Source organism: Pituophis catenifer, unplaced genomic scaffold, assembly GCF_029215685.1.
Source record: "Pituophis catenifer annectens isolate HBS135680 unplaced genomic scaffold, rPitCat1.0.hap2 SCAF_16, whole genome shotgun sequence".
Taxonomy (NCBI): Eukaryota; Metazoa; Chordata; class Lepidosauria; order Squamata; family Colubridae; genus Pituophis; species Pituophis catenifer.
Window position 1 is genome coordinate 14817846 of NW_027256896.1, and position 23204 is coordinate 14841049.

General features: G+C 42.7%; 1 protein-coding gene across 1 annotated transcript in view; it reads right to left on the reverse strand.

Moving 5' to 3' along the window:
* Nucleotides 1–1275: 1275 nt before the first annotated feature.
* Nucleotides 1276–23204, reverse strand: part of SMG1 (SMG1 nonsense mediated mRNA decay associated PI3K related kinase) — a 76332-nt gene continuing 54403 nt past the window's right edge. Inside the window, exons 45-62 of the mRNA XM_070955270.1 lie at nucleotides 21882–22072; nucleotides 21020–21192; nucleotides 19753–20032; nucleotides 18889–19161; nucleotides 17326–17560; nucleotides 16356–16579; nucleotides 14548–14698; nucleotides 13619–13808; nucleotides 12459–12928; nucleotides 10108–10245; nucleotides 9346–9498; nucleotides 8499–8678; nucleotides 7653–7880; nucleotides 6913–7124; nucleotides 6500–6606; nucleotides 5266–5445; nucleotides 5035–5141; nucleotides 1276–4158 (exon numbers count right to left, since the gene is read on the reverse strand). Coding sequence (XP_070811371.1) covers nucleotides 4081–4158; nucleotides 5035–5141; nucleotides 5266–5445; nucleotides 6500–6606; nucleotides 6913–7124; nucleotides 7653–7880; nucleotides 8499–8678; nucleotides 9346–9498; nucleotides 10108–10245; nucleotides 12459–12928; nucleotides 13619–13808; nucleotides 14548–14698; nucleotides 16356–16579; nucleotides 17326–17560; nucleotides 18889–19161; nucleotides 19753–20032; nucleotides 21020–21192; nucleotides 21882–22072 — 3570 coding nt within the window. The 3' untranslated portion in view covers nucleotides 1276–4080. The remainder of the gene's footprint in view (nucleotides 4159–5034; nucleotides 5142–5265; nucleotides 5446–6499; nucleotides 6607–6912; nucleotides 7125–7652; nucleotides 7881–8498; nucleotides 8679–9345; nucleotides 9499–10107; nucleotides 10246–12458; nucleotides 12929–13618; nucleotides 13809–14547; nucleotides 14699–16355; nucleotides 16580–17325; nucleotides 17561–18888; nucleotides 19162–19752; nucleotides 20033–21019; nucleotides 21193–21881; nucleotides 22073–23204) is intronic.

Genomic DNA, 23204 nt, shown 5'->3' on the forward strand with positions numbered 1-23204 from the left:
TAAATAATAAATTGAGTCAACTTGGTGTATCTGCTAAGACCTTGGCCTAGAATTTAGATGTTTATGCTAGCCCTGCCTGTTGGAAAGTGCGTAGATCTGGGATTATTCGTACTCCAGGGGGTATTTTGTTCCAAAGAGTAGGTGCTCCCACAGAGAAGGCTCTCTCTCTTGGAACTACTAGACAACATTGTTTTAATGATGGTACTATGAGTAGGCCTACTTTTGCGCATCGCCAAAAATCAGAACCTGCATTCAACAGGACAAGGATGTGTATCTAAAGGCAAAGCACAACGGGAGGGTGACGCAAACTAGATTTTCACCTTGTATTCGTGTATTTTTGTGTTTTTAAAGGATGTAGTCCGGACCTGTAAGTGGGTAAAACTTTACACTGGAAAAAGGCTTAGTGGGTGGGTGAGAAAATAGTAACTTTTGTATAAGTTCATTTGTGATTATGCATTCCAAAGGGGGGGGGGGCGGAACATACCTTTAACAATGGTTCATGCAACATCCTCAAGTAAAAAATTAAAAAATAGCCGATTGGAAATGAAGTTGTTTTTTTTTTACTCCAAATGAGCAACGTGTAAAATCAGATCTTCCAGGAACAAAACTTTCTGAAGAATTCCAAAGCCTTGTTCCTCTTCGACTCTTGCCAACAACCTGCCAATCTTCGAGATCTCTGAAGCACCAAACATCACTGGCACATCAGAGGATTTACCTCCAAAAAGCTGAAATCTGGAACAGGCAGTGGAAGAACAAAAGATTGTCTTTTCCAAATTAAGTCAGAGATATGACAGGTGTTCCTATATATCCGGTGTATACCTGGGAATTTAGTAGAAACTCTGTGCGATAAGACATACTAAAGTTTCAATCTTTTCCATGATGGGATGAGATTTTCATAGTATTCCAAGTTGGTACTGAGTCACCCAAAGATGCTCATAATCCTCCAGTAGAGAAATCCCAAAAGTGCTTTCCCCCCCCCCAAAAAAAGCAATTGGATTCTTGTTTTCTTTGAAAACATTTCACTTCTCATCCAAGAAGCTTCTTCAAGTTCTAGTTAAACTAAAACTAGTAGAACTAAAGAAGCTTCTTGGATGAGAAGCGAAAGAGTTTTCAAAGAGAAAAACCAAGAATGTCCAGTTGCCTTTTGGAAAAAGCACCTTCACGACAACCATGACCTGGATGATTGAGAATCTCCACACACATCCAGTAGAGCAGCTTTCGTACTCTGAAACTTGTTTCCAAAAGAAAGAAAGCCATACAGAGAATTAATACAGGTAATTTTTTTTAAAATTTTTATTACATTATGCAGTAAAGATCCCATTCGGTACAAGTTTCATTTTTGAACAAAAGTATACGCATACATGAAATATGGGTGTAAGTGGCCTGTTCCACTCACAGCTTCCAAGAAATAAAATATGTAATCCTCTTAATCCCAACTGTTGTCCATACGCAGACTGCTGGTTAATGATGCTTCACGCTGGGAAGGATAACAACACTGCAGTCGCCAGCTGGATGAATTCCGACTCGGCTTTTTAAGAGAAATTCAGTCGTCTTTTCATTTTTGCAAAACGTGGCAAAGGGGTTAAGAGTATCAGATCCAAATACATTTACTCACAAGCATTAGCAAATATGTTGGCAGTTGCACACAACAACTCAGGGCAAGTTACCAAAAAAAAAAAAAAAAAAAAAGACAAAAAGCCTGTATGAAAAATAGATAACAGCATCAAGTCAATCTTTAGATATTTTTGAGGAGGTCGAAAGGTTTTTCTCCATAACAGCATCAAGTCAATTCTTTATCAGATAGCCCTAACGAAGCCAAAGGGCTTTCTACATTATAAAATACTGGTAATGATCTTTTTTTTTTAAAAAAAACTCCTTATTTATGTCATAGGCTGTTTTTAAAAGAGAGGCCTAAGCATTACCTTTGATGAATAGGTGGGCGTTACTGTAAAGGAATATTTCCTCCTCCCATGAAAAGCTTTTTTTTTAAATCTTCAAAATACTACAGAGACGATGTGCAGAATCTTGATTTGCTCTTTCAAATTAGATTTAAATTCACATACAGAGGTTGGGGTGGGAGGGGCGGGGGAGGAAGGATGTGAGCCCTTCGGGTGTCAAGTCCACGGACACCACCAATAAGTGAAATCAGGAAGCAACCTGATTCTTTTTTTCCTTAGGCAACACTAAAACCAGCTCGTGAGTAACGAAATTTTTTATTTCACAGCCACGCAAAACACTGAAGATGTATGGAAACAGACTGGTTTAAAGTGCCTTTTTAAAATACGCAACATCTCTCACACCCACCATTCAAAAAGTGCATGGTAGATTTAGGAAAACGGGTTGGGGGGGAAAAAAACCCCACTATGAAATCTATTATACAGAACACCACCTCTCGGAAGTCTTAAATGGAAAAATAACGCCACACAAAACCTTTATACGATTTTATCTGAAAAGAACCCGCCTCCCTTCCCCCACCCCACCCCACAAAGTCCAGTTTATACATCTGCCTTTAAATCCCCAGATCGAATCGAAAACACTCTACGTCCGTGTGTAAATCAAAAATTCGAAGTGAATCAGCATAAAACTACCTCCACTAAAACTTCACTTTTATTGATTTTTTTTTTCTGTCAACAACATAAAATAGGCTACTTAAGATATTGTAAGTTGCTTTCGTGTGTTGTGTGTGTGTTTTTTTTTCCCCTTCCTCGTTTGCAAAAGGTAAAAAGTTACATCAGAGTAGCTTACATTTACAAAAGAAACTACAGCAAATCACAACAGAATGAGCTCGGTAGGCAGGCCGAGGATTGAATTAAACAAAGGAGTACGCACTGCAAGCAGGAAGAGGAGCAGATGGACATCGGATGCCTGTTCAGTGTGTTATTTGAAATGCACAGTGAATCCGAGGAAACTGTACATGATAGGATCACCAAAAGGAAAGCAGGAAAAAAAAAAACCCCTCGCTTTAAAAACCAACCCCCCCAGAAAAATGGCATTGGATCAGCCCATTCAGAAGGCAATGGCTTTTAAATGTTCAGCCTTCCCTGTGCTTTTTTATTTTTATTTTTTGGGAAAATTTGGCTCGCCCAAAACAAAAAACAAAAGAGATTCCTTTGACTGAAAGAGTGAATTACCAAGGATTTGAAATCAACGCTTCTCTGGAAAAAGAAAAAAAATAACCGAACTAAGTTATAGAGAAGACACCAGGGGAGGAAAAAAAAAGAACTTGAAAAAAGACCAAAAAATAAAAAATAAAGACAAAAGGCTCTCTTCTCAGAGGGTTCTTCCAATACAGCTGATGTACAGCTTTTTTTTTTTTTGCATTTCAGTCTATTTCTGAAGTTCATCTCGTGTAGCTGTTTATTTTTTTTTTCCTCCTTTTTTTTTTTCCTTTTTTAATTTTTTTATTTATTCGTTTTGCACCAACTGGTCGACTCAACCAGCGCCGTTGCTGAGCAACTAAGAGCGACAAGGAACTCAAATCTCTCAAATCTTCCTTTGCTGCAGTTTCTTCACGCCCTGCCCTCCTTTCCTTTTTTTTATTTTTTTTTTTCCCCCCACCCGGGGTGGAGGGGGAAGAGGGTGCGCACTTGTTGTTGTCGTCGTGGTCGTCGTTGTTGTTTTTTTTTTCCTGCATTGTTCACAGGGTCAGGTGGAACTGAGTTCCAAATCACTCTGCGGTCTGTAAGCGTTTCCCAAATTCCCTTTTTTTCTGCAGCTTAGTCCCTCCCCAAAACCCTGGACACCTTTTGCAGTTCTTCTGGAGCAGAAAGACGGCCCTGCGTGTTCAGGCGATGAGCTTCCACACTCTTGACCTTGGAGGGGGTGGGAGGGGGGAGAGAGAGAGAGGGTGGGAGGGTGGGGGAAGGGGTTTCCAGGCCATTGTGTTTAGCAGATCCCTGAGTGCAGCTACTCTGCAGGGCTGACGTTCCCAGTGCACCGAGATTGCTGAGGTCTCCTCACAGTAAGCCCCAGAAAGGCGTTACCACCAGCTGTGGGTGCTGCTATGCATGCCTGAGGCCCGGTTGATTCTGATGGATGCCGCTCGCCTCGCTGAACCAAACTGACCCGAACTCTTCCTGTTCATACCCAGGCTGTCCAACCTTCATACAGCTGAGCCAAGTTATCTAGATTAGTGGCTTCCTTAATCACATAGTCAACCTAAGGAATGGCAAGTCAGAAAGTTAGAGCCCTCCTGAGCAGAGAGACGACCGGCCGCTTTGAACGTTTGATTAGAAAAAAACCAACCCCCGATGCTCCCTAGGAGAAAATAAATAAATAAAAATCAGCTTTTAAAAACCGATTCCCACATTCACCCACTCCCTGCTAGAGACGACGTTTAATAGTTCTTGACTTATGACCACAATTGGCACGGGGACCTCCGTCCGCTAAGTGACGTGGGTGGTTAAAAGGGGAGCTGGGCCCCCTTTTACAACCTTTCGGCACGGTCGTTAAACAAGTCCAGCTTCTCCCACTGGTTTTGCTTGTTAGGAAGCCCCCCTGGGGAGATCGCCAATGGTTGAATGCATGACCTGAGGATTCTGCAATCGTGTTAAATATGTGCCAGTTGCCAAGTGTCCCGATTTTGATCATGCAACCACTTACCGCGATGGTCGTAAGTGCAAGGACCTATTGTAACTTTTTGCAGTGGCATAATTTGGATGGTCATAAGTCAAGAAATACCTGTCTATGGGGACAGCAAAAAAGATGCCCCAATCTCTAAGGCCTCTTTTTAACCAAAGGTCTATCTATACCCAGAAAAACGAAGGTTGTCTAATTTTGTGTCTAGATCTGGCCAGCAGTGGAAGTCCAAAATATTTTAGTTTATCATCAAGTCAGCATGTCCCATTGACGGTGTGGTTAAATAGCTGACATATTAAACTGTAGCCTTAATATACAATAGATTGTTCTTCAATTACATGACGAGCTTTTGTAGGAAATCTAATTGGGGAAAAGTCCATTCTTTCATGCTAGAATGTAAATTAGTAATTAAGGTCTTTAGCTACCATCTGGATTTTGGACAGTGCTTGAACTTACCTGTTCAGCAACAGACATTCTCCTGTTGGGATCCAAATCCCGGCCTTCCAACTTGGCTTTGACACGTTTCCACACGCTTACAGCATACGAATTCCGCTCTTGCACAGCTTTAAAAAGAGAGAGAGAGAGAGAGAGAAACACCCCCACCATGTGTTAAACGCACATTATATGAAAATTCATGCTAGCAACACAATATATTAATAGATGCTTTTAAGCCTGTTCTGTTTTTACCTTTGCCTGTTTTAGGATCTCTGATGGCCTTTTTAGGGCTAGAGATAACACTCTTCCCAGCTCCTGCAATTGTGCCTGGAGGAGTATCTGCCGACGGCGCCAAGTTTTTCTGAATTAGTTTTCTTGTATTCTGCGACATGATCTCTGGCTGGGTTTTCTGTCCCGTATTGCTACGGACCGCTAATAAAAGGCAATTTAAAAGTTTTGAAAAGGTTGTAAAAATGAACTAAGGTTGAGTTACAGTCAAAGAGAAAAAGCAGGAAAGGCGTTACGACAGATCCAACCCCGTCCTCCAAAGAAAACCCCCCCAAACCTAGTAGCAAACATCTGGCACCAATTGCTAAAACACGCACTTCGGATGCAAGGTGTTTTGAAGTATATATGGGGGCCGACACATCCATTAATCCCTCAGAAATTAATAGGTGGCAATTTCAAAGTTAGGACAGCATTGAACACAACGCCTTATGACCAGTGCTCACCATTTGTGTCCTTCCAACAAGCAAAGTCAATGGGTAAGCTGGCAGAGGAAGGTTGCAAATTATGACCGTGCGCTATCTCGCTTAATGACCGTGGCAAAAAAATTGTAAAATTGGGTGCAGTCACTTAACGACTGTACCGCTCAAGCATGGATTTTCTAATCCCGATTGTGGTCATTAACTCAAAGACTACCTATAGTTCTGTGGAGAGGCTGATACTGACTGTAGCACAACAGTCAAAAGGAAGTTAAATTGACAGCTTGATTATTACTGCAAAGTGTTCTTCCTCCGTACTTTTTTTTTTTTTTTTGGTCATTTAATGACCTCGTAATCCCTTGCGGGGTGGAGTCTGAGCAATTGAATAAAGCTGAGTGTTTACTGGCCGGATGCCCTTCCTGTCGCCAATGCGGAGTTTTGTTCAGCAGATATATTCTCAGTGTGCCCAGAGAGAAATATCTGCCTCTACCTAAGATCGAACTCACAGCCTCCTGATTGTGAGGCGAGGGCTCCACCCCTAGGCCACCAGGTGGAACTATTTTTCACTTACCAAAAAAAGGAATTGGAACCTAAACCATGTCTGCACAAAGGGGAGGAGGTTAACCCTCTCAAGGAACAGCTTCCTACCTTTCCCATTTTTCCAGGAGGAGAGAGAGCCTATTTTATTATCCTTCTCCTACTTGAAAGTGAATGATGATTCTCACTGGCCCTGATGCTCGGGATCAGGGGAATTGCGAGATCAAATCTGCTACCAATTTTACCTGCGGCAAATGTTGGCTGGCACACAGCAACAGACGTCGGACTGGAGCATTCATTCGGCGTATCCGTGATTAAGGGCGATGCAAAACTCACTAGATTATTGTAGACACTTAAAAAAAACAAAACAAGAATCAGTCAATAACCTCAACCTTGGAGGTTGAGAGAGCTCCGAAGGACATTAAAGGAATTCAATCCGACCATTTTAACTGCACATCTGTAACCTGATGTATTATGAAAATGCCTTTTATTGCCAGGGTGGCTTTCTGGTTTTGTTGAAATGCTCGTCACGGAGAATGCCAAATCATATTTGCACTGGGCAGTCTAGCAATTTCAGTTGCTAACGGCAACTACACCTCCGATACAGTTAACAATTGCGTTTTAATTTATAGACAGATAAACAGGGACATCTGCTTACCTTTGGCTCTGAGTTCTCAGCTCTTTCAGAGTGGGCGTAATTTCTTGCAGCATTTCAATATGTTCCTGACTGCGCACCTGACCCATAGCCTGAACTAGTGTAAACAGAACAGTCTGAATATTGTCTTGCCATAATTTATATTCTCCCAAGAATTGTCTAACACTGTTCTCATAAGGAACATCTTCGCCATCAGCCAGAGCAGCTTCCTCATCCTGAAATAAAAAATCACACCCATGAAGGACTTTTAAGAAATGAATGACCATAACTATTTATTTTTAAAACCCTCAATTAAATACATTATTTACTGTTTAGGACCCATAATGTATGGAAAGATTTGGTTGAAGAAGCCTTCGACACTGCTGGGATACTTACGACCATTGCGGTATCCCTGTGGTTGCAGGATCAGATTATTCTAGAAAATATCTATTATTTCTCTATGTGTTTTCTACACGTTTTCCCAGTTTTTGGTAGATAACACTTCTAGCTCCTTTCGATAAAAGATTTGGAGTTACTCAGATTGAGGCAAACTTGAGTAGTCTTCCCAATAAAATGAAGAGGTTCAACGTTATACACACCCATCGGGCACTCACCCAAAATTCCAGTGGCTGCTGGGTGTCAGGTGCCGTTCTTAAAATTTCAGAAAGCTCAAAGAAAAATTCTAACAGGATCTCCTCTTAGCTTCAGGGATCCTATCCTCAGGTAGTGAGTCCACTACCGCTACTCCGGAGTGCGGATCTTACCTTAGCCATGGCTTTCAGCAGATGTTTGACATCCCCAAGTTGTCGATTGTGCCCAGTGAGCACAGTTTTAATACTATCAACCAGATTTTGAATGGTTTCGCACACAGTGTCTATATGCTGCTCTTTTTCGGCCTGTGCCGTCCTCTGAGCCGATGTGTCCTGGGTCAGCTGCTTGTGAGCTATGACTAGCCATTCGGAGCTACCAATGGGATGGTCGTGATTGGTACCCTAAAGAAAAAAAGGAATATTCCGATAGTATTCGAGGTTATCAAATTACCCTGAAAGGAGCCCACTCAAGCCACAAGTTGCAAGCCGCTTTAAGCCGATGACTGTCTGCTAGGTCAGGCTCTTGTGAAGGTTAAGAAGACAAAAAGTCCAGTATGACTCATTCAGTTTCTCAGAAAAATGTAACCAAGACAACCAACAAATACATTTTTATTCAGTGAGCACAGCATTGCAGAACATCTGAACCAGGGGTGAAATTCAGCAGGTTCTGACAGGTTCTGGAGAACCGGTAGCGGAAATTTTGAGTACTGGCAAATACTACCTCTGGCTGGCCCCAGAGTGGGGTGGGAATGGGGATTTTGCTGAATCCTTCCCCCAGGACTGGGGTGGGAATGGGGGAAGGCCACACCCACCAAGCCACGCCCACAGAACTGGTAGTAAAAAAAATTGAATTCCACCACTGAACTGAACTTTGTTAAAAACAGAATCAAACCACTCAGGGGTCAGAAGAGGGGGGAAAAGTGTAGGGAAATCAATTGTAAGGGAGGAAGCCACTGAAAGTACCTACTGTTCTAAAGTGGCCACCCCCTTTTCTTTTCTTACCCCTTTTCCCCTACGTACCACTCTGTGAAGCAATCGGAGCTCCAGATCAGAAACGGTGCTATTAAACTGTGATGCAAAGGAGCACATTTGTTGGCAACGCTTGATAAGTTCAAACAAAGCAGCATCGAGGTTTAAGGCTTCTGCTGTTCTGGTACGCAAGCTTTCAAAATGAATGATGTTACTACAAAGGAAAGTGACCTGCAAGATAGGGGGGGGGGGGGAAAGGGAGGAAAGGGTTTATCTTAAACCATAAAACTTTCTCTTAAGATCTTTCTGAAACTTAATTCAAAGCTTTTTTTTTTTTTTTGGCCGGGGGGGGTGGGGAGGAAATCTTTAGTTCTTCCATCTCCCCTGGATAGTTTTTCTTATTCTCTGAGAAATGTTATCTGGAAACCAAAGAATGTGATTTCCTTCTCAGTCATTCTCCACAGTCCACAAAACTCAATCAAATTGTTCTCAGGATAAGAAAAGTGTCGCCTAAATATTGAGTCCCCCTATTCTTGCAATTGATATTTAGGCTTTAAGTGGCACTGAATGATGTACGTATTATAATGAACTGGGAAACTACAGCATCCTTTTTTTAAAAAAGTCATTATCTTTTCATCCCAAAACTAAAGTGACTCCCAAAGATTATTTTTTAAATTTTACTTAATGAATTATGTTAGATTGTAACAGCAATTCTATGCAATGACCATGTTATTTCTGACATCGTGTTATGGAATTCAGCTCTATAGCCAAAAAGATTGGGTTCTTTCCTACAGCCTCCTATCCTTACCACATCACACAAAATTTGTCCTAAATATTGAATTGCCGATTTTTATCGCTTACACAAAAAAAGCTAACCCAATCACGCCATTCCCAATACCTGGTTGGCTCTTTGACTTTCTTTAAGAACAAGATTTCTTCTTTCAGCAATTGTGGCATCAAAATCCTGCAAAACGGGAGCTAATGCTGGATTGGCCCCGCCAGCCCATTTCAAACGTTGCTCGATGCTTGCTTCAAGGGCGGCCAGTTTTTCCTGCAGGAAGTATGAAACGGATTAAAAGTCTGAACATTTTTGCTTAGACTTGGGTCCTGTGCAGAAGTAATCTCTCTCTCTCTCTCTCTCTCTCTCTCTCTCTCTCTTTAGTTAAGAGGAATCAAGTGTTCGAGTCATCTGCATGGCCACTTCCTTGGCGTAGTTAAAAACACCCTTTTCAAAATGTCTGTGGAGATTCTCAGTGATCCAGGTCTTGGGGTTGTCCCAAAAGTGCTTTTTCAAGAGGCAACTGGACTTTGTTTTCTTCGCTTCTCATCCAAGAAGCTTCTTCAGGTCTGACTCCATTCCCCACCCTCCAGTCAGAGCAGAAGAAGCTTCTTGGATGAGAAGCGAAACGTCTTCAAAGAAAAACCAGAAAGTCCAGTTGCCTCTTGAAAAAAGCACCTTTGGGATAGCCTTTTCAAAAAAAGAAGCAAGGTGCAGACTTGTAGGAAAAGAGCTGTGTTAACCCATAGTGGGGAGGGGGTGAATAATCTGGAAGCACCTTTCCCCTATGTGAGGGACCAGCTTCAGTTTTCTTAAGCGCCTGACACATTAATGTCTTATTCTGCCTTTCCTCATGTAGCTGGGGTTGATGATGCAGCTTACCTGAACTGCTGCAATGGAAGCTTCAATCTGTCCCAGTGTATGAAGTTTCTTTTTCATGCTGGCCAAAATGGCAGAACGAGGTGGAGGAGTGACTGTCATGGCTTGTGGGCGGTTGAGGAGGAGATCCTCATGCTGCCACTTTTGGAAGAAGAGGGGGGAGAAAGGAGCATGTTCATTCAGCCTTTTAGAGATTCAGCAATTTACAACATCGCTACTACAGTTCTACAGTTGCCACCTCGGTGGCATACGTAAACCTGGTTTGCACACTGTGCCATGCTATGGTTCATTTAACTACTGTGTAAAACCACATATCTGGAGATAATCATCATCATCATCACCAAAAGGCAGCTTTATTTGGAACATCTACGTCTTTCACAATACCTCTAACACCATCAAACAACAAACATCTGTCTATCTCTGGTCCTTGGGAAGGGTTCAATGGGTGGACAAAAACTCTAAATCCAGGGTATTTAATTAGCTTAACAATGCAGATTCCATTCTTACTCTCAACCAGTGGTGGGTTGCTCCCGGTTCGGTCCGGTTCTATAGAACCGGTAGTAAAACCGGTGGGAGGCTCTGCCCACCCGCCACATCATCATCATGGGTGATCTGCGCATGCGTGGTCCCGTTGCAAACCAGTAGTAGAGGTAAGTAGAACCCACTGCTGCTTTCCACCCCATTTTTCCACCCCATTTTTCCAACCAGTGGTAAAATAAGTAAATTAAATACCCAGACAATACGATGTTTATTAAGCACTAAAGAAATGTAATTAATAGAAAATTAATAAAATTAATTTAAAAAAAAAACAAAACCTCCAAATCCAGGCAATCTGGCTGACCGGGCAACCTAACAACGTAATATACCACTGGATTCAACAACAACAATAATAAAAAAAATCGCTCCCAGTTATTAACAACATAAAAAAAGATTACCAACAAAGCTGCTAAAAACATAAAACTATTAGAAGTAGTAACTGTAACAGTGACGGATATTGCGACTTATTTATAACATACTGAGCCAAAAGAAAACAAACTACATTGTAGCTTATTAGCATGATGTGGGAATCCACCCAGATTCAAAAAAACAAAGGCCAATGCAGCAGAATAAACAGTAACATAAAAAAATGTGCTGCCAGCACTATTATAAGAAAACCTCCCGAGCCCTCGGCGCCAAGGGTCTCGCCTTCTGGCTGTAAAGTTTAACAAGCCAGAGATCTTCCTTTGTATGTACTCGAATTAGACGCTTTAATGTTTTTTAGTGTTTTAATGGTTTTTATTGTTTTTACTGCTTTCAAATGATTTTTCAGATTTTAGCTGTCATGTATGTTTCATGCCCAGGATCATTTGCTAAGATGGGCGGCTGTAGAATTCAAATAAATAAGTAAATAATCAGGTTATTTACCGCAGCACAAAATACTTGCCCTACAAAAAATGGACCATGTGGAATTAAACAAGGAAGTACTGTATTTTTCGGAGTATAAGACGCACCTTAGTTTTTGGGGAGGAAAATAAGAAAAAAGCTGATTGGCGGGTGGATCGGCCTCCCGAAATACCCCCAATCAGCTGTTCCCAGAAGTGAATTTTAGCAACAGGTTGGTTGTGAGCTCTGTGCCTTGCTTTTTTTCTGCCTCTGAAAGCCTCCGAAACAGAGTTTCAGAAAAAAAGCCTCTGAAGCTCCATTTCAGAGGCTTTTTTTCTGAAGCTCTGTTTCGGAGGCTTTTTTTTCTGAAGCTTCATTTCTGAAGATTTTTTTCTGAAGCTTTGTTTGGAGGCTTTTTTTCTGAAGCTCTGTTTGGAAGCTTTTTTTCTGAAGCTTCATTTCTGAGGCTTTTTTCAGCCTCTGAAACCTCCGTTTGAGAGGCTGGGCGGGGCTACATTTGGAGTATAAGACGCACCCAGATTTTCACTCAATTTTTTTTGGGGGGGGAACTTATACTCCGAAAAATACGGTAAATAATCAGGTTATTTACTGCCTTGTTTAATTTGACACGGTCCATTTTTGTAGGGCAAGTATTTTGAGCTGTGGTCTCAAGGAGCTCCGATCTGGGAAAATCTCTTCTTTGCAGAGCACAGTTTTTTTCTCCAATATTATCCAGTTTCCTTGGTTTATGGGAAGGATTTACACCAGTGGTGAAATTCAGCCGGCTCTATCCGGATTGCGTGATCTGGTAGCGCCGGCATCGGGAGGCTCCGCCCACCTGCCCGGATGTCATCACGTCCCATTTTTGACCCTCTGTGCATGCGCATAAGGCTCTGCGCATGTGTGGAGGAGGCCCACATGAGCTCACATTTGCGATCCGGTAGCAAAGGTAAGTGAATACCACCCCTGATTTAGACCTGAACCATACCAACCTGGAACATGGCAATGTGCAGCTGAACTCTCTGAAGACTGGTCTTGCATGAAGAAATGCTGGTCTCCAGCCTCCTGACCAGGTCATGCTTCTTCCACGCAGTGTCATACGAACTGGCCAGTACGGTGGCTCTGTTCATAACCAGCTGCGAGTATTTGCCGATCTGGATATTGTGTTCCACGGCTTTCTTACACAGGTCATCCACCGAGACTTTGCTTTCGGCTCCGAAGTCCTTGGCTTCAACTTGAGCAATGATGTCCACCCCCAGGGCGCTAATGAAGCTGCACAGGGTGAGTCCCAAAGCCTGATTGGGGAGGCCAATTAAAAGCTGGCGGACGAAATCAGCGGTGAAAGCTTTGATTGGCTTGGCCATCTGGTCTTCGCTGAAGCAAGAATTCCGATACAAGGTTTTTACATTGACCATGGGCACCGGTCCATTCACAGTGGTTTGATCTTCCATTGAATTGATACCTGGGGAGGGAGGAGGGGGAAAAAAAATAGGGTGACACCTTTAGAACAAGCGTACCCCCAGAACTTTGTTGGTAGGACCAACAATGGTGATGTTTTAGATCAAACAGACATCGTAATGGGACAATACGGGTGGTCCTCCATTTATGACCAACATTTAGCCCAACATTTTTGTTGCCAAGCAAGAACAGTTAAGTGAGTTTTGCCCCGTTTTATGACTTTTCTTGCCACAGTGGTTAAGTGGATCATTGTGGTTGTTAAGTTAGTCACACGGTTGTTAAGGGAATCTGGCTTCCCCTTTGACTTTGCTTGTCAGAAGGTTGCAAAAGATGATCACATGGCCCCGGGATGCTAAAACCGTCATAAATACATGCCAGTTGCCAAGCCTCTGAATTTTGATCATGTGACTACAGGGATGCTGCAACAGTCGTAAGTGTGAAAAACGGTCATAAGTCACTTTTTCCACTACCGTTGCAACTTTCAACACTCACAAATCCGTATTTTCAACTTTGCTAGTAAGGTAGATCACAGCTTTGCGATTCAATTTTCTGATTACTTACTATTTTTTCCATCTAAAGTTAGTAATATTTGCCTCCGAGTTGTTTTTTTTTATTCAAAAGCCCAAGGCAAGAAGTACTATTTAAGCAGGTCTGTAGTGGGAAAAAACATTTAAGGAAAACTATACACATTTACCTGAAAGAGTCTTAGAAAAAGTGCCACAGAGTCTGAAAAACTCCTTGATGGTCTGCAGCCTTTTCAAAAAGAAAATCTCTTCTAAGACTTGCCGATTGTTATCATCATCAAAAAAGTTGGCTTGAGTGCTGCGGGCTTCCCTGATGATATCAATCTTGCGCCAGGCGGCAGGAATTTCCATCTTGTTTAGCTGTAGGACAATTAAATTAAGCAGAAGGTTAGCTTGCCTCATACCTACCTTAATAAGTCTTGCTGAGACCCAGGATGCTACAGTGGTTAAAAGCACTAGAACCGTGATGGCGAACCTGTGGCACACGTGCCAGAGGTGGCACGCAGGGCCCTCTGTGGGCACGAATGCCATCGCCAGCTACTCTTCTGGTTTCCGGCATGCTGGCCACCTTGGCTTTGTGGGCGCCGGAGCACCAGAAGATGGCCAAAAAAAATGGCCAAAAAACAGGCTGTTTTTTGGGCCTTTTTCAGGCCGTTTTTTTTTTTGGCCCAAAAAAAGGGTCTAAAAACAGCCCATAAAACAGGCTTGCTTGCAGTCGCCAGCCAGCTTGTCTTCGGGTTTCCAATGCTCCGGCGTGCGCAAAGATCAGCTGGCTGGCACACGCACTGCCCAGCTGGTCTTCAGGTTTCCGGCACTGCAGCGCGCGTACATGCACACCCATGCACGCACGTTCCGGTTTGGGCACTCGTTGCCGAAAAGGTTCGCCAACACTGCACTAAAAACTGGGAGACCAGCAGTTCTGCCTTCAGCATATAACCAGCTGGATGACTGTGCCAGTCACTTTCTCTCAACCCTAGGAAGAAGGAATTGGCAAACTTGTTTTGAAAAAAAACATTGCTAGGACTTATCCATGTAGTCAAGATTGACTCAAAAGTACTCCCCCCCCCCAAAAATAAAAAAATTGCAAGTAAATCTATACCTTTTCAACCAATAAGCCAAACGCTGTTTCCACTTGAGCGAACATTCCATCAAATGCTACCAGTAACATCTGGCCTGCTGACATTTTGGGGGTTTCATCAACAGAGCCATTTCTGGGTTGAATCAGTTCGCCGTACTGGGCATGAAGCATCCTAAAGAAAGAAGCATTTTACACTTTAAGCTAGTTTTATCTTGAACAGACATGTGGATAGGAGGAGTGGCCATGGCTGCCCTGAGGCTGCTGCCTACACAAATTCACTTATTCACTAGCTGTATTTATAAAAGCACCATACTCCTCCAAGACTCTTAGTGGTTTATAATAGAAATTAAAATAAACCACGAGCACAAGAGACACCAATAAGTCAACTTCCACAAGGTTAGAAGCATTACTCACAGTCCTCCCAGCCATTTGCTTGACCATTTAAAAACTCTGTGAAATTCTCTGTTAAACACTTTCTAAATGTCAGCAGAGAAGGTGTCATACAGAACTTTGGGGGGGTGGGGGGGAAGGGATGTTGTTCTAAAGGGAAGGGTACCATAACTGAAAAACACTGGCTCCTCTTCTCTCACCCTGAACATCCCTATTTGAAACAATGAGCAAATGACTTTGAAGGTACATGGGCATGCACCAAAAACAAATTCCTTGTGTGTCCAAACACACATGACCAATAAAGAATTGAATTGAACTGAACTGAACTGAACTGAACTGAATTCTATTCTATTCTATTCTATTCTATTCTATTCTATTCTATTCTATTCTATTCTATTCTATTCTATTCTATTCTATTCTATTATTCTATTAAAATTCAACACTCTGAATTGAATTTAGAATAGAAGGGACCTTGGAGGTCTTCTAGTCCAACTCCCTGCTTAGACAGGTAACCCTATACCAGGGATGTCAAACTCGATTTCATTGAGGGGCACATCAGGGTTGTGTTTAACCTTGGGGGGCCGATGTGGGCGTGGCCAGCTCGACATCACTCCTGTTGGGGGCGCCTGTGGTGGCCCGAGTATTATGCCAGCGAAAACTGTATCCTGAACTCTGTTTTCGGCTGGGACGGCCTCCTGCAACCCTCTGCCAGCGAAAACGGAGCTCAGGTGAGCTGCACGTGGCCCTTCCAAGCTCCGTTTTTGCTGGCAGAGGCACCGGAGGCCAGTCCTTCACTGTTTCCAGGGCGGCCCCATGCGCCAGATCAAAGCAACTTGTGGGTCGCATCCCCCACCCTCCAGGCCTTGAATTTGATACCCCTGCCCTAGACCATTTTCAGACAAATTGGTTATCCAATCTCTTCTTTAAAACTTCCAGTGTTGGAGCATTTACAACTGTCAGGAAATTTCTCCTTAGTTCTAAGTTGCTTCTCTCCTTGATTAGTTTCCACCCATTGCTTCATGACCTACCCTCAGGGACTTTGGAGAATAGCTTGACTCCCTCTTTGTTGTGGCAGCCCCTGAGATATTGAAACACTGCTATCATGTCTCCCCTAATCCTTTTCATTAAACTAGACATACCCAGTTCCTGCAACCATTCTTTATTATGTTTTAGCCTCCAGTCAGCTCATTGACAATCAATCTCTCGTGTTTTATGACTGTCATAAAACACGAGAGGGCTGTAGCATTATGTATCAACTGGGGCTTGCAGTCTACAAAGGTAGCCCTATGTAGAGTAGACTAACCTATTTAAAAAAGGTCAGGATGTGAGTTTCTGATTCTTTTATCCATCCTATTTTCCCCAGATGTTCATAAAAAGCCTCTCCTCCTTGGATAGAATGAATTCAAGGTCAAATGAAGGTTAAGCCGTCCGCTCCTTACCTTGCCACATCAATGTAGTGAGAATGTGTTTCTTCCTCCAGACCCATGGCTGCGTTCCTTAAGTAAGACTGGAGAGACTCCACCAGGTTTTGCAAAGGAACATCGGTTATTTGCTCAATGAGGGTATCAAGCTCATTCAGCATACTTTCCAAGGTATATTCGCCTTTCATTAAGCACCTAAGAGCCTCGGGAAAGATGATCTGACGGAAATTTGAATTCAGTTCCTGTCGGAAAAAAACACAAATACTTTCAAATCCATAGAGCATCCAAACAGAAAAAGTCAGCAGCGCTTAAATTAGGTATTTTTTCCACATCTTCCCTGGCAGGTCAAGTGAAGCAAAAAAAACCCTGCAGCCTCAAGTGTTTTAAATACTTCTGAAGAAGCAAATTGTCTTCAGCGCAATGATAGGAGAACACGTGTACATATATGCATGAGCTTGATCCCCTATTTTCAAATAATTTTTATTTTAAGGTGATGGTTGTGAGAGAAGAAGCCCATGAAGGGAGAGATGGTGTGAAGAATGACAGTGAGGTAGGAGTTTCCCAGGAAGGGGAGAGCACCTTCCAGAAAGAGGGGAGGGACGAGATAAGAGACAGCACAGCCTGGAGCTGGATAGGAGACAGAGGAAGAGAGTTAGGACAGCCACTCCCTAGAATCTCCCACGGTATACTAGCAATAGCACTTAGACTTATATACCACTTCATAGTGCTTTATAGCCCTCTCTAAGTGGTTTAGAGAGTCAGCCTGTTGCCCCCCAATCATCTGGGTCTTCATTTTACCCACCTCGGAAGGATGGAAGGCTGAGTCAACATTGAGCCAGTCAGGATTGAACTCCTGGCAGTGAGCAGAATTAGCCCGCAGTACTGCATTCTAACCACTGTGCCAAATTCGATCAAAGTATTCTTCTGTTATGATTTATCCCAACAGAATCTCTGCAGAGTAACCAGATGTATTAAAAGCACATTTTACCTGAAGGGAGATGTAAACTCCATTAGCAAGGTGAATAGCTTCTGATGCTTCAACAGGGTTAGGAATATCTAAATCCTGAGGGGTCAGGTGACACTGTTTGAGTAGCTGGACAAGGCAAGTGACGTTGCCACTCATGCTACAGAGTTCTTCCAAGAACCAGGCTCCATCGCGGGACGTCAAGTCCACAAGCTGTTCTCCGGCACTGGATGCGGCCCCTTCCATCATTAAATTACGCCTAGGTAAGAAATTAACTTGGTTGGTAAAGGCAGATGTTCTCCCTCCCCACCCTGTTTTGAGTTTTTTTTTTATTTTGAAAGCTGATGGGATGTATTAAAAATGAAATCTGAGGCAGTTTGTTACTGACCATTTGAAAGAAAGAATATAAACCAAGACAAAGGGGAAATAAGTAAAATAAAAGAGTAAAGTACGAGTAGTAAAATGCAAGTAAGAAAATGTGGCATCTAAAATGTCATTGAGGTCATAGTTTTACGATATATCAGTAGCTATTTATGAAATTATGAGAAAGACTTACAACCATTCATTTCTGACCTTTCAAAGTTACAACACTGAAAAAAAGTGATTTAAGACCAGTCTCCACACTTATAACTGTCGGCAACATTCCGACAATCACAGGATCAAAATTCAGGTGCTTGGCAATGGCATGAATTTACGACGGATGCAGTGTCCTGGGGTCATCTGACTGTCATTTTGCGACCTTCCCAACTGACTTCCAACAAGCAAAATCAATTTGGGGAAGCCAAATTCACTTCATAACCGCACAATTCACTTAAAAGGCTACAATGATTCACTTAACAACTATGGCAAAAAGATCATAAAATTCAATGCAGCCTGCTTAACAACTGCTTCACTTAGCAATGAGAATTCTGATCCCAATTGTGGTCACAAGTCAAGGATTATCAGTATGTCACTTTTTAAACTAAAAACCATTGTTCAACTTCAGACTACAAAATACCTGGTTGTCCTTGGACCATAAGAAAGAATTAAGGCCTTTGAACTCTGGTTGTGGAGAAGACTCCTGCGAGTCCCTTGGACTGCAAGGCGATCAAACCGGTCAGTCCTAAAGGAGATCAACCCTGACTGCTCTTTAGAAGGCCAGATCCTGAAGAGGAAACTCAAATACTTTCACCACCTAATGAGAAGGACGGACTCCCTGGAGAAGAGCCTAATGCTGGGAACGATGGAGGGCAAAAGAAGAAGGGGACGGCAGAGAATGAGGTGGCTGGATGAAGTCACCGAAGCAGTAGGTGTGAGCGTAAAAGGACTCCGGGGGATGGTAGAGGACAGGAAGGCCTGGAGGAACGTTGTCCATGGGGTCGCGATCAGTCAGACACGACTTCGCAACTAACAACAACAACCTGGTTATCCTAATATAAATCACTAAGCACCATACAGGATAAATAAAAACGGAGGTAAGGTATTCATCTAATTTAAACATTATAACCTGTAAAACTAGAAGAGCAAAGACGTTTTGAGAACAGAAAGAGCACCCCCCCCCCTCAACGCATGAGCCACTTGTGAGTCCATTTTTGCCAAGCATCTCACCTGGTGAGGCTGCAGAGGGCAGAGATGATGACGCTCGCTAAGCTCAGGGAACCTTCTTCTCCGTTTTCGTGGAGGAAGACTTTAATGCAACGCTCAATTTCCTTTAGCTGCTCTTCGCACACTGGAACCGTGACGGCTTCCTGCTTCAACCGTTCTACCTGCCGGATCAGCCTGCTGTTGATATCCGCCGCGTAGCGTTGCAAAGTCATTTCTGTCGTACTGATAAACTGACACACCGCCGGAGGAGGTTGAGGGGCATATTGTATTTCATACCTGGGAAAGCAACAAAATTATAAACGATTTTTTTTTTTTTAAAAAAAGGAACACTCCGCTACATGGTTTGCTATAATGCCAATGCTGGTCCACTGACCACGAGCTGTGTCCCAATGTTAAAAAGCTATAATCTGCTCAGAGAAAACATTGGAAATGGCATAATAAAAAGAGTAATAAAAAGCAGCCGAGCTTGGCAAAGTTAAAGTGCACAATTGATCATCATCATTTAACAATCCCATAATCCCTTGCAGGGTGGAGTTTGGGCAACTGAATGGAGCTAGCAGAGTGTTGACTGGCCAGATGCCCTTCCTGTCGCCAATGCGGAGTTTTGTTCAGCAGATACATTCTCATTGTGCCCAGGGAGAGAAATATCTGTCTCCCCTAGGATCAAAGTCACAGCCTCCAGATTGTGAGGTGAGAGTTCCACCTCTAGGCCACCATACCACTCTTTAAAGTGTACAATTGATGCAGGGGTCAAAATACTTTAGGAAAATAATGCGTATTATCACATGCCAATAGTGATCTAATGCACGTTGGAGGAAATTAATTATTTTGATCCTTGCTTCTGTAGGTTTGAGAGAGAGAACTTACTTCCGGTAGAGTTCCTGGCAACGGTCGATGGTCATGTTTACAATGAGATCTTCCATCCAGACCTTCCACTGCTCGACACGGTGCTTCTGGAACACTGTTTTGGGATACTGTAGCGCGACAGTGGCGTAGTTGTGCAGCTGTTCCAGACAGCCGCGTAGAACTGAGCGCCTCTGCTGGAGAAAAGCACCAACCTCTCCTTCTAGTTGTTCACACTGGCTGATCAAGTGGGCCTGGCCCGCGTTCTGGAGAAAGGCGGTGGCAGGCACGTAGCTTGGAGGACCTAAAAAAAAATGAAACACCAGGGGAAACCATTCAAATCTACTCATGTTAGAGGGAAACATCCATGGCAGAGTTCCCCAACCTTTTCGGCTTTGTTGAACCAGCTTGGAAGGGAAGGGGGGAAGGCAGGGGTGCTATTCAGCAGGTTCTGACAGGTTCTGGAGAACCGGTAGCGGAAATTTTGAGTAGTTCGGAAGAACCATCAAATACCACCTCTGGCTGGCCCTAGAGTGGGGTGGGAATGGAGATTTTGCAGTATCCTTCCCCTGCCACGCCTACCAAACCACGTCCACAGAACCGGTAGTAAAAAAAAAATTGAATTCCACCACTGGGGGAAGGGATGGTTCAGTGTGCGCATGCACTAAACTGCATTTGCGTGAGCCGCTCGCGCATGCATGCATTCGCGGTTGCACAGCTTTAGCAGCTCATTTTTGAACAGCTCACGGCCCTGGGGTTGGGACCCCTGGCCTATGGAGATTTTCAATCATCCCGGTCATGGTTATCCCGAAGGTGCTTTTTCCAAAAGGCACCTGGGACTTCCCTGGAGTGTGTTTTTTTTTTTTTCCTCCTTCAAAACATTTCGCTTCCCATCCCAGAAGCTTCTTGAGTTCTGAAAAAGTTCGTGGATGAGAAGCGAAATGTTTTCAAAGAAAAAAACCAAGGAAGTCCAGTTGCCTTTTGGAAAAAGCACCTTTGGGTCAGAGAGAAATGCTCTCTGGAATTCAAAGGGTCGTCAGTAGAACCCTGCACCAAGCAAAAATTATTTAAACAAAACAAACAATAGCTGGCCATTAACAACTTAATTAACAACCAAATGAATGGCTGTAGTGAAGGACTCCCTATATTGGCCTCTGAAACCACTACTTGCAATGACTGCACCTTACTGTGAGTATGTACGAAATAAAGCAAACACATTTTTTTTAAAAAAAAAAAAGTTGGCCTATCCCCACATGCTGTCTCAGAATAGGCCCAACCCTCCATCTCGTACCAAGATCCATTTGAGTGCTGATCTCCTGAAGCAGGCTTGCAAGTTGAGTAGCTTCCAGGTTACTAAATGCAGCTTGGTAGTGTGAGATCCACTGCTCAAATTCGTTCAGTTTCACCTGGACTGCTTCCTGCACTGCTCTCTGCTGAGATTGCAGCTGGGTATGCTCAGAATATCTGTATTTATGAATTTAAAAGAAGGAGGGGGGTATGAAGACATATAGCTGAACTCAACATTTCTAGACAGCTATTATCAACTTTACATCATCTGATATATTATTCTTTGGACACATCTGTTAAGTGGATTGAAACTAATTATTTCTGAACAGACCATTTTAAAAATCTAGAGCTGGTTTAGCAATTGTCTTTTAAAAATACTGAATTGAGTCGCATCATAATATTTCCATTTATTTATTAAATTTGTTTGCCACTCATCTCCCTGCAAGGTGAAAATTGTTCTTAAACAGTTGATCAAGAGTGTTTTCACAAGGGATCAACATAAGTAAACAGCCAAGCCCAACATAATGAACTTCCAGATTCCTTAACTTTTTTTTTACATTTTTCTAAAATCCCTGAACACTTCACTGACATGACTGCAAGCCTTGACAGTTTTCATAGATAGATAAGATAGATAGATAGATAGATAGATAGATAGATAGATAGATAGATAGAGATAGATAGATAGATAGATAGATAGATAGATAGATAGATAGATAGATAGATAGATAGATGTACCAAACAAGTTAGTATCCAGGTCTCCTCATCTTAAAGACCCACAGCATGGTCTATCAAGTATAGTTGCCTAGGGTTTCATAAATTATTTTGAGACTCACCAAACGTAAGCATCATTTAGCAAAAATAACTACCTGTGCTGCAGTGTGTGAGATGGGTGCTCAACTCCTTCGGCACTTTCCAAATAATCACTCTCTTCTAATAGTTTGCCTTGTAATTTTTCAATATCTGTCAGCTGCTCTTGCAAATGTAAATATTCCCCTAAACTGCTATCTAGTTTGGGAATGACAGTCAGCATTTCGTCTCTGTTCTTAAACCAGTTGACCTGTGAACAAATGTTACATTATAAGTAAGGTAAACTAAATATTGTAAGTTTCCTGGGTTTTAGCAGATGTAAATTAACAAAATAGCAATAGCAATAAGACTGATATACCACTTCTCAGTGTTTTATAGCCCTCTCTAAGCAGTTTACAGAGTCAGCATATTGACCCCAAAACTCTGGGATCCTCATTTTACCAATCTCAGAAGGATGGAAGGAGGAGTCAACCTTGAGCTGGTGGGAATCGGATTGCTGGCAGTGGGCAGAATTAGCCTGCAATGCTGCATTCTAACCACTGCTCCACCATGGCTCAGCAATTAGAATCATTTCATTCTTATTATGGCAATAATTTAGGATATTTCGTTTCCATATCTGTAGCTGAGAAACATTTTAAAATTTAAAATATATACCGTATTTTTCAGACTATAAGACGCACCGGAGTATAAGATGAACCTTGGTTTTTGGGGAGGAAAATAAGAAAAAAGCTGATCAGCTGATCCCGGGGGTGAACTTTAGCAACAGGTTCATTGGTTGTGAACACTGCGCCTTGCTTTTTTTTTCAGCCTCTCAAACAGAGGTTTCAGAGACATTTTTCAGTCGAAAAATACGGTATATTGACTTTTGTGTGAAAGAAAATTTGAAATAGTGTAATGGTGAACCCTTAAAAATAAGCCAGGTTAGGAAACAGTTTACCCAAGGACTATTTGCTACTCTACTTTATTGTTAATGGGTAGAATAAGAAAACCTAGAAAGCCTAACAGAGATTCTCTCCCCGCCCCCCTATATGAAAGAGAATCAAGGAAGGGCAATCTTGAGCTTCTTTCTCACTCTCTCCAGACTCTAGGGAGCAGTGCTCATCTCTGTTTCAAAGCCAAAGAGCCAGCGCTGTCCGAAGACGTCTCCGTGACCATGTGGTCGGCATGACTCAATGTCAAAGGCGCATGGAATGCTGTTACCTTCCCACTAAAAGTGGTCCCAATTTTTCTACTTGCATTTTTTACATGCTTTCAAACAGCTAAGCTGGCAGAAGCTGGGACAAGTAATGGGAGCTCACCCTGTTACATGGCGCTAGGGATTCGAACCGCTGAACTGCTGACCTTTCGATTGACAAGTTCAGTGTCTTAGCCACTGAACCACC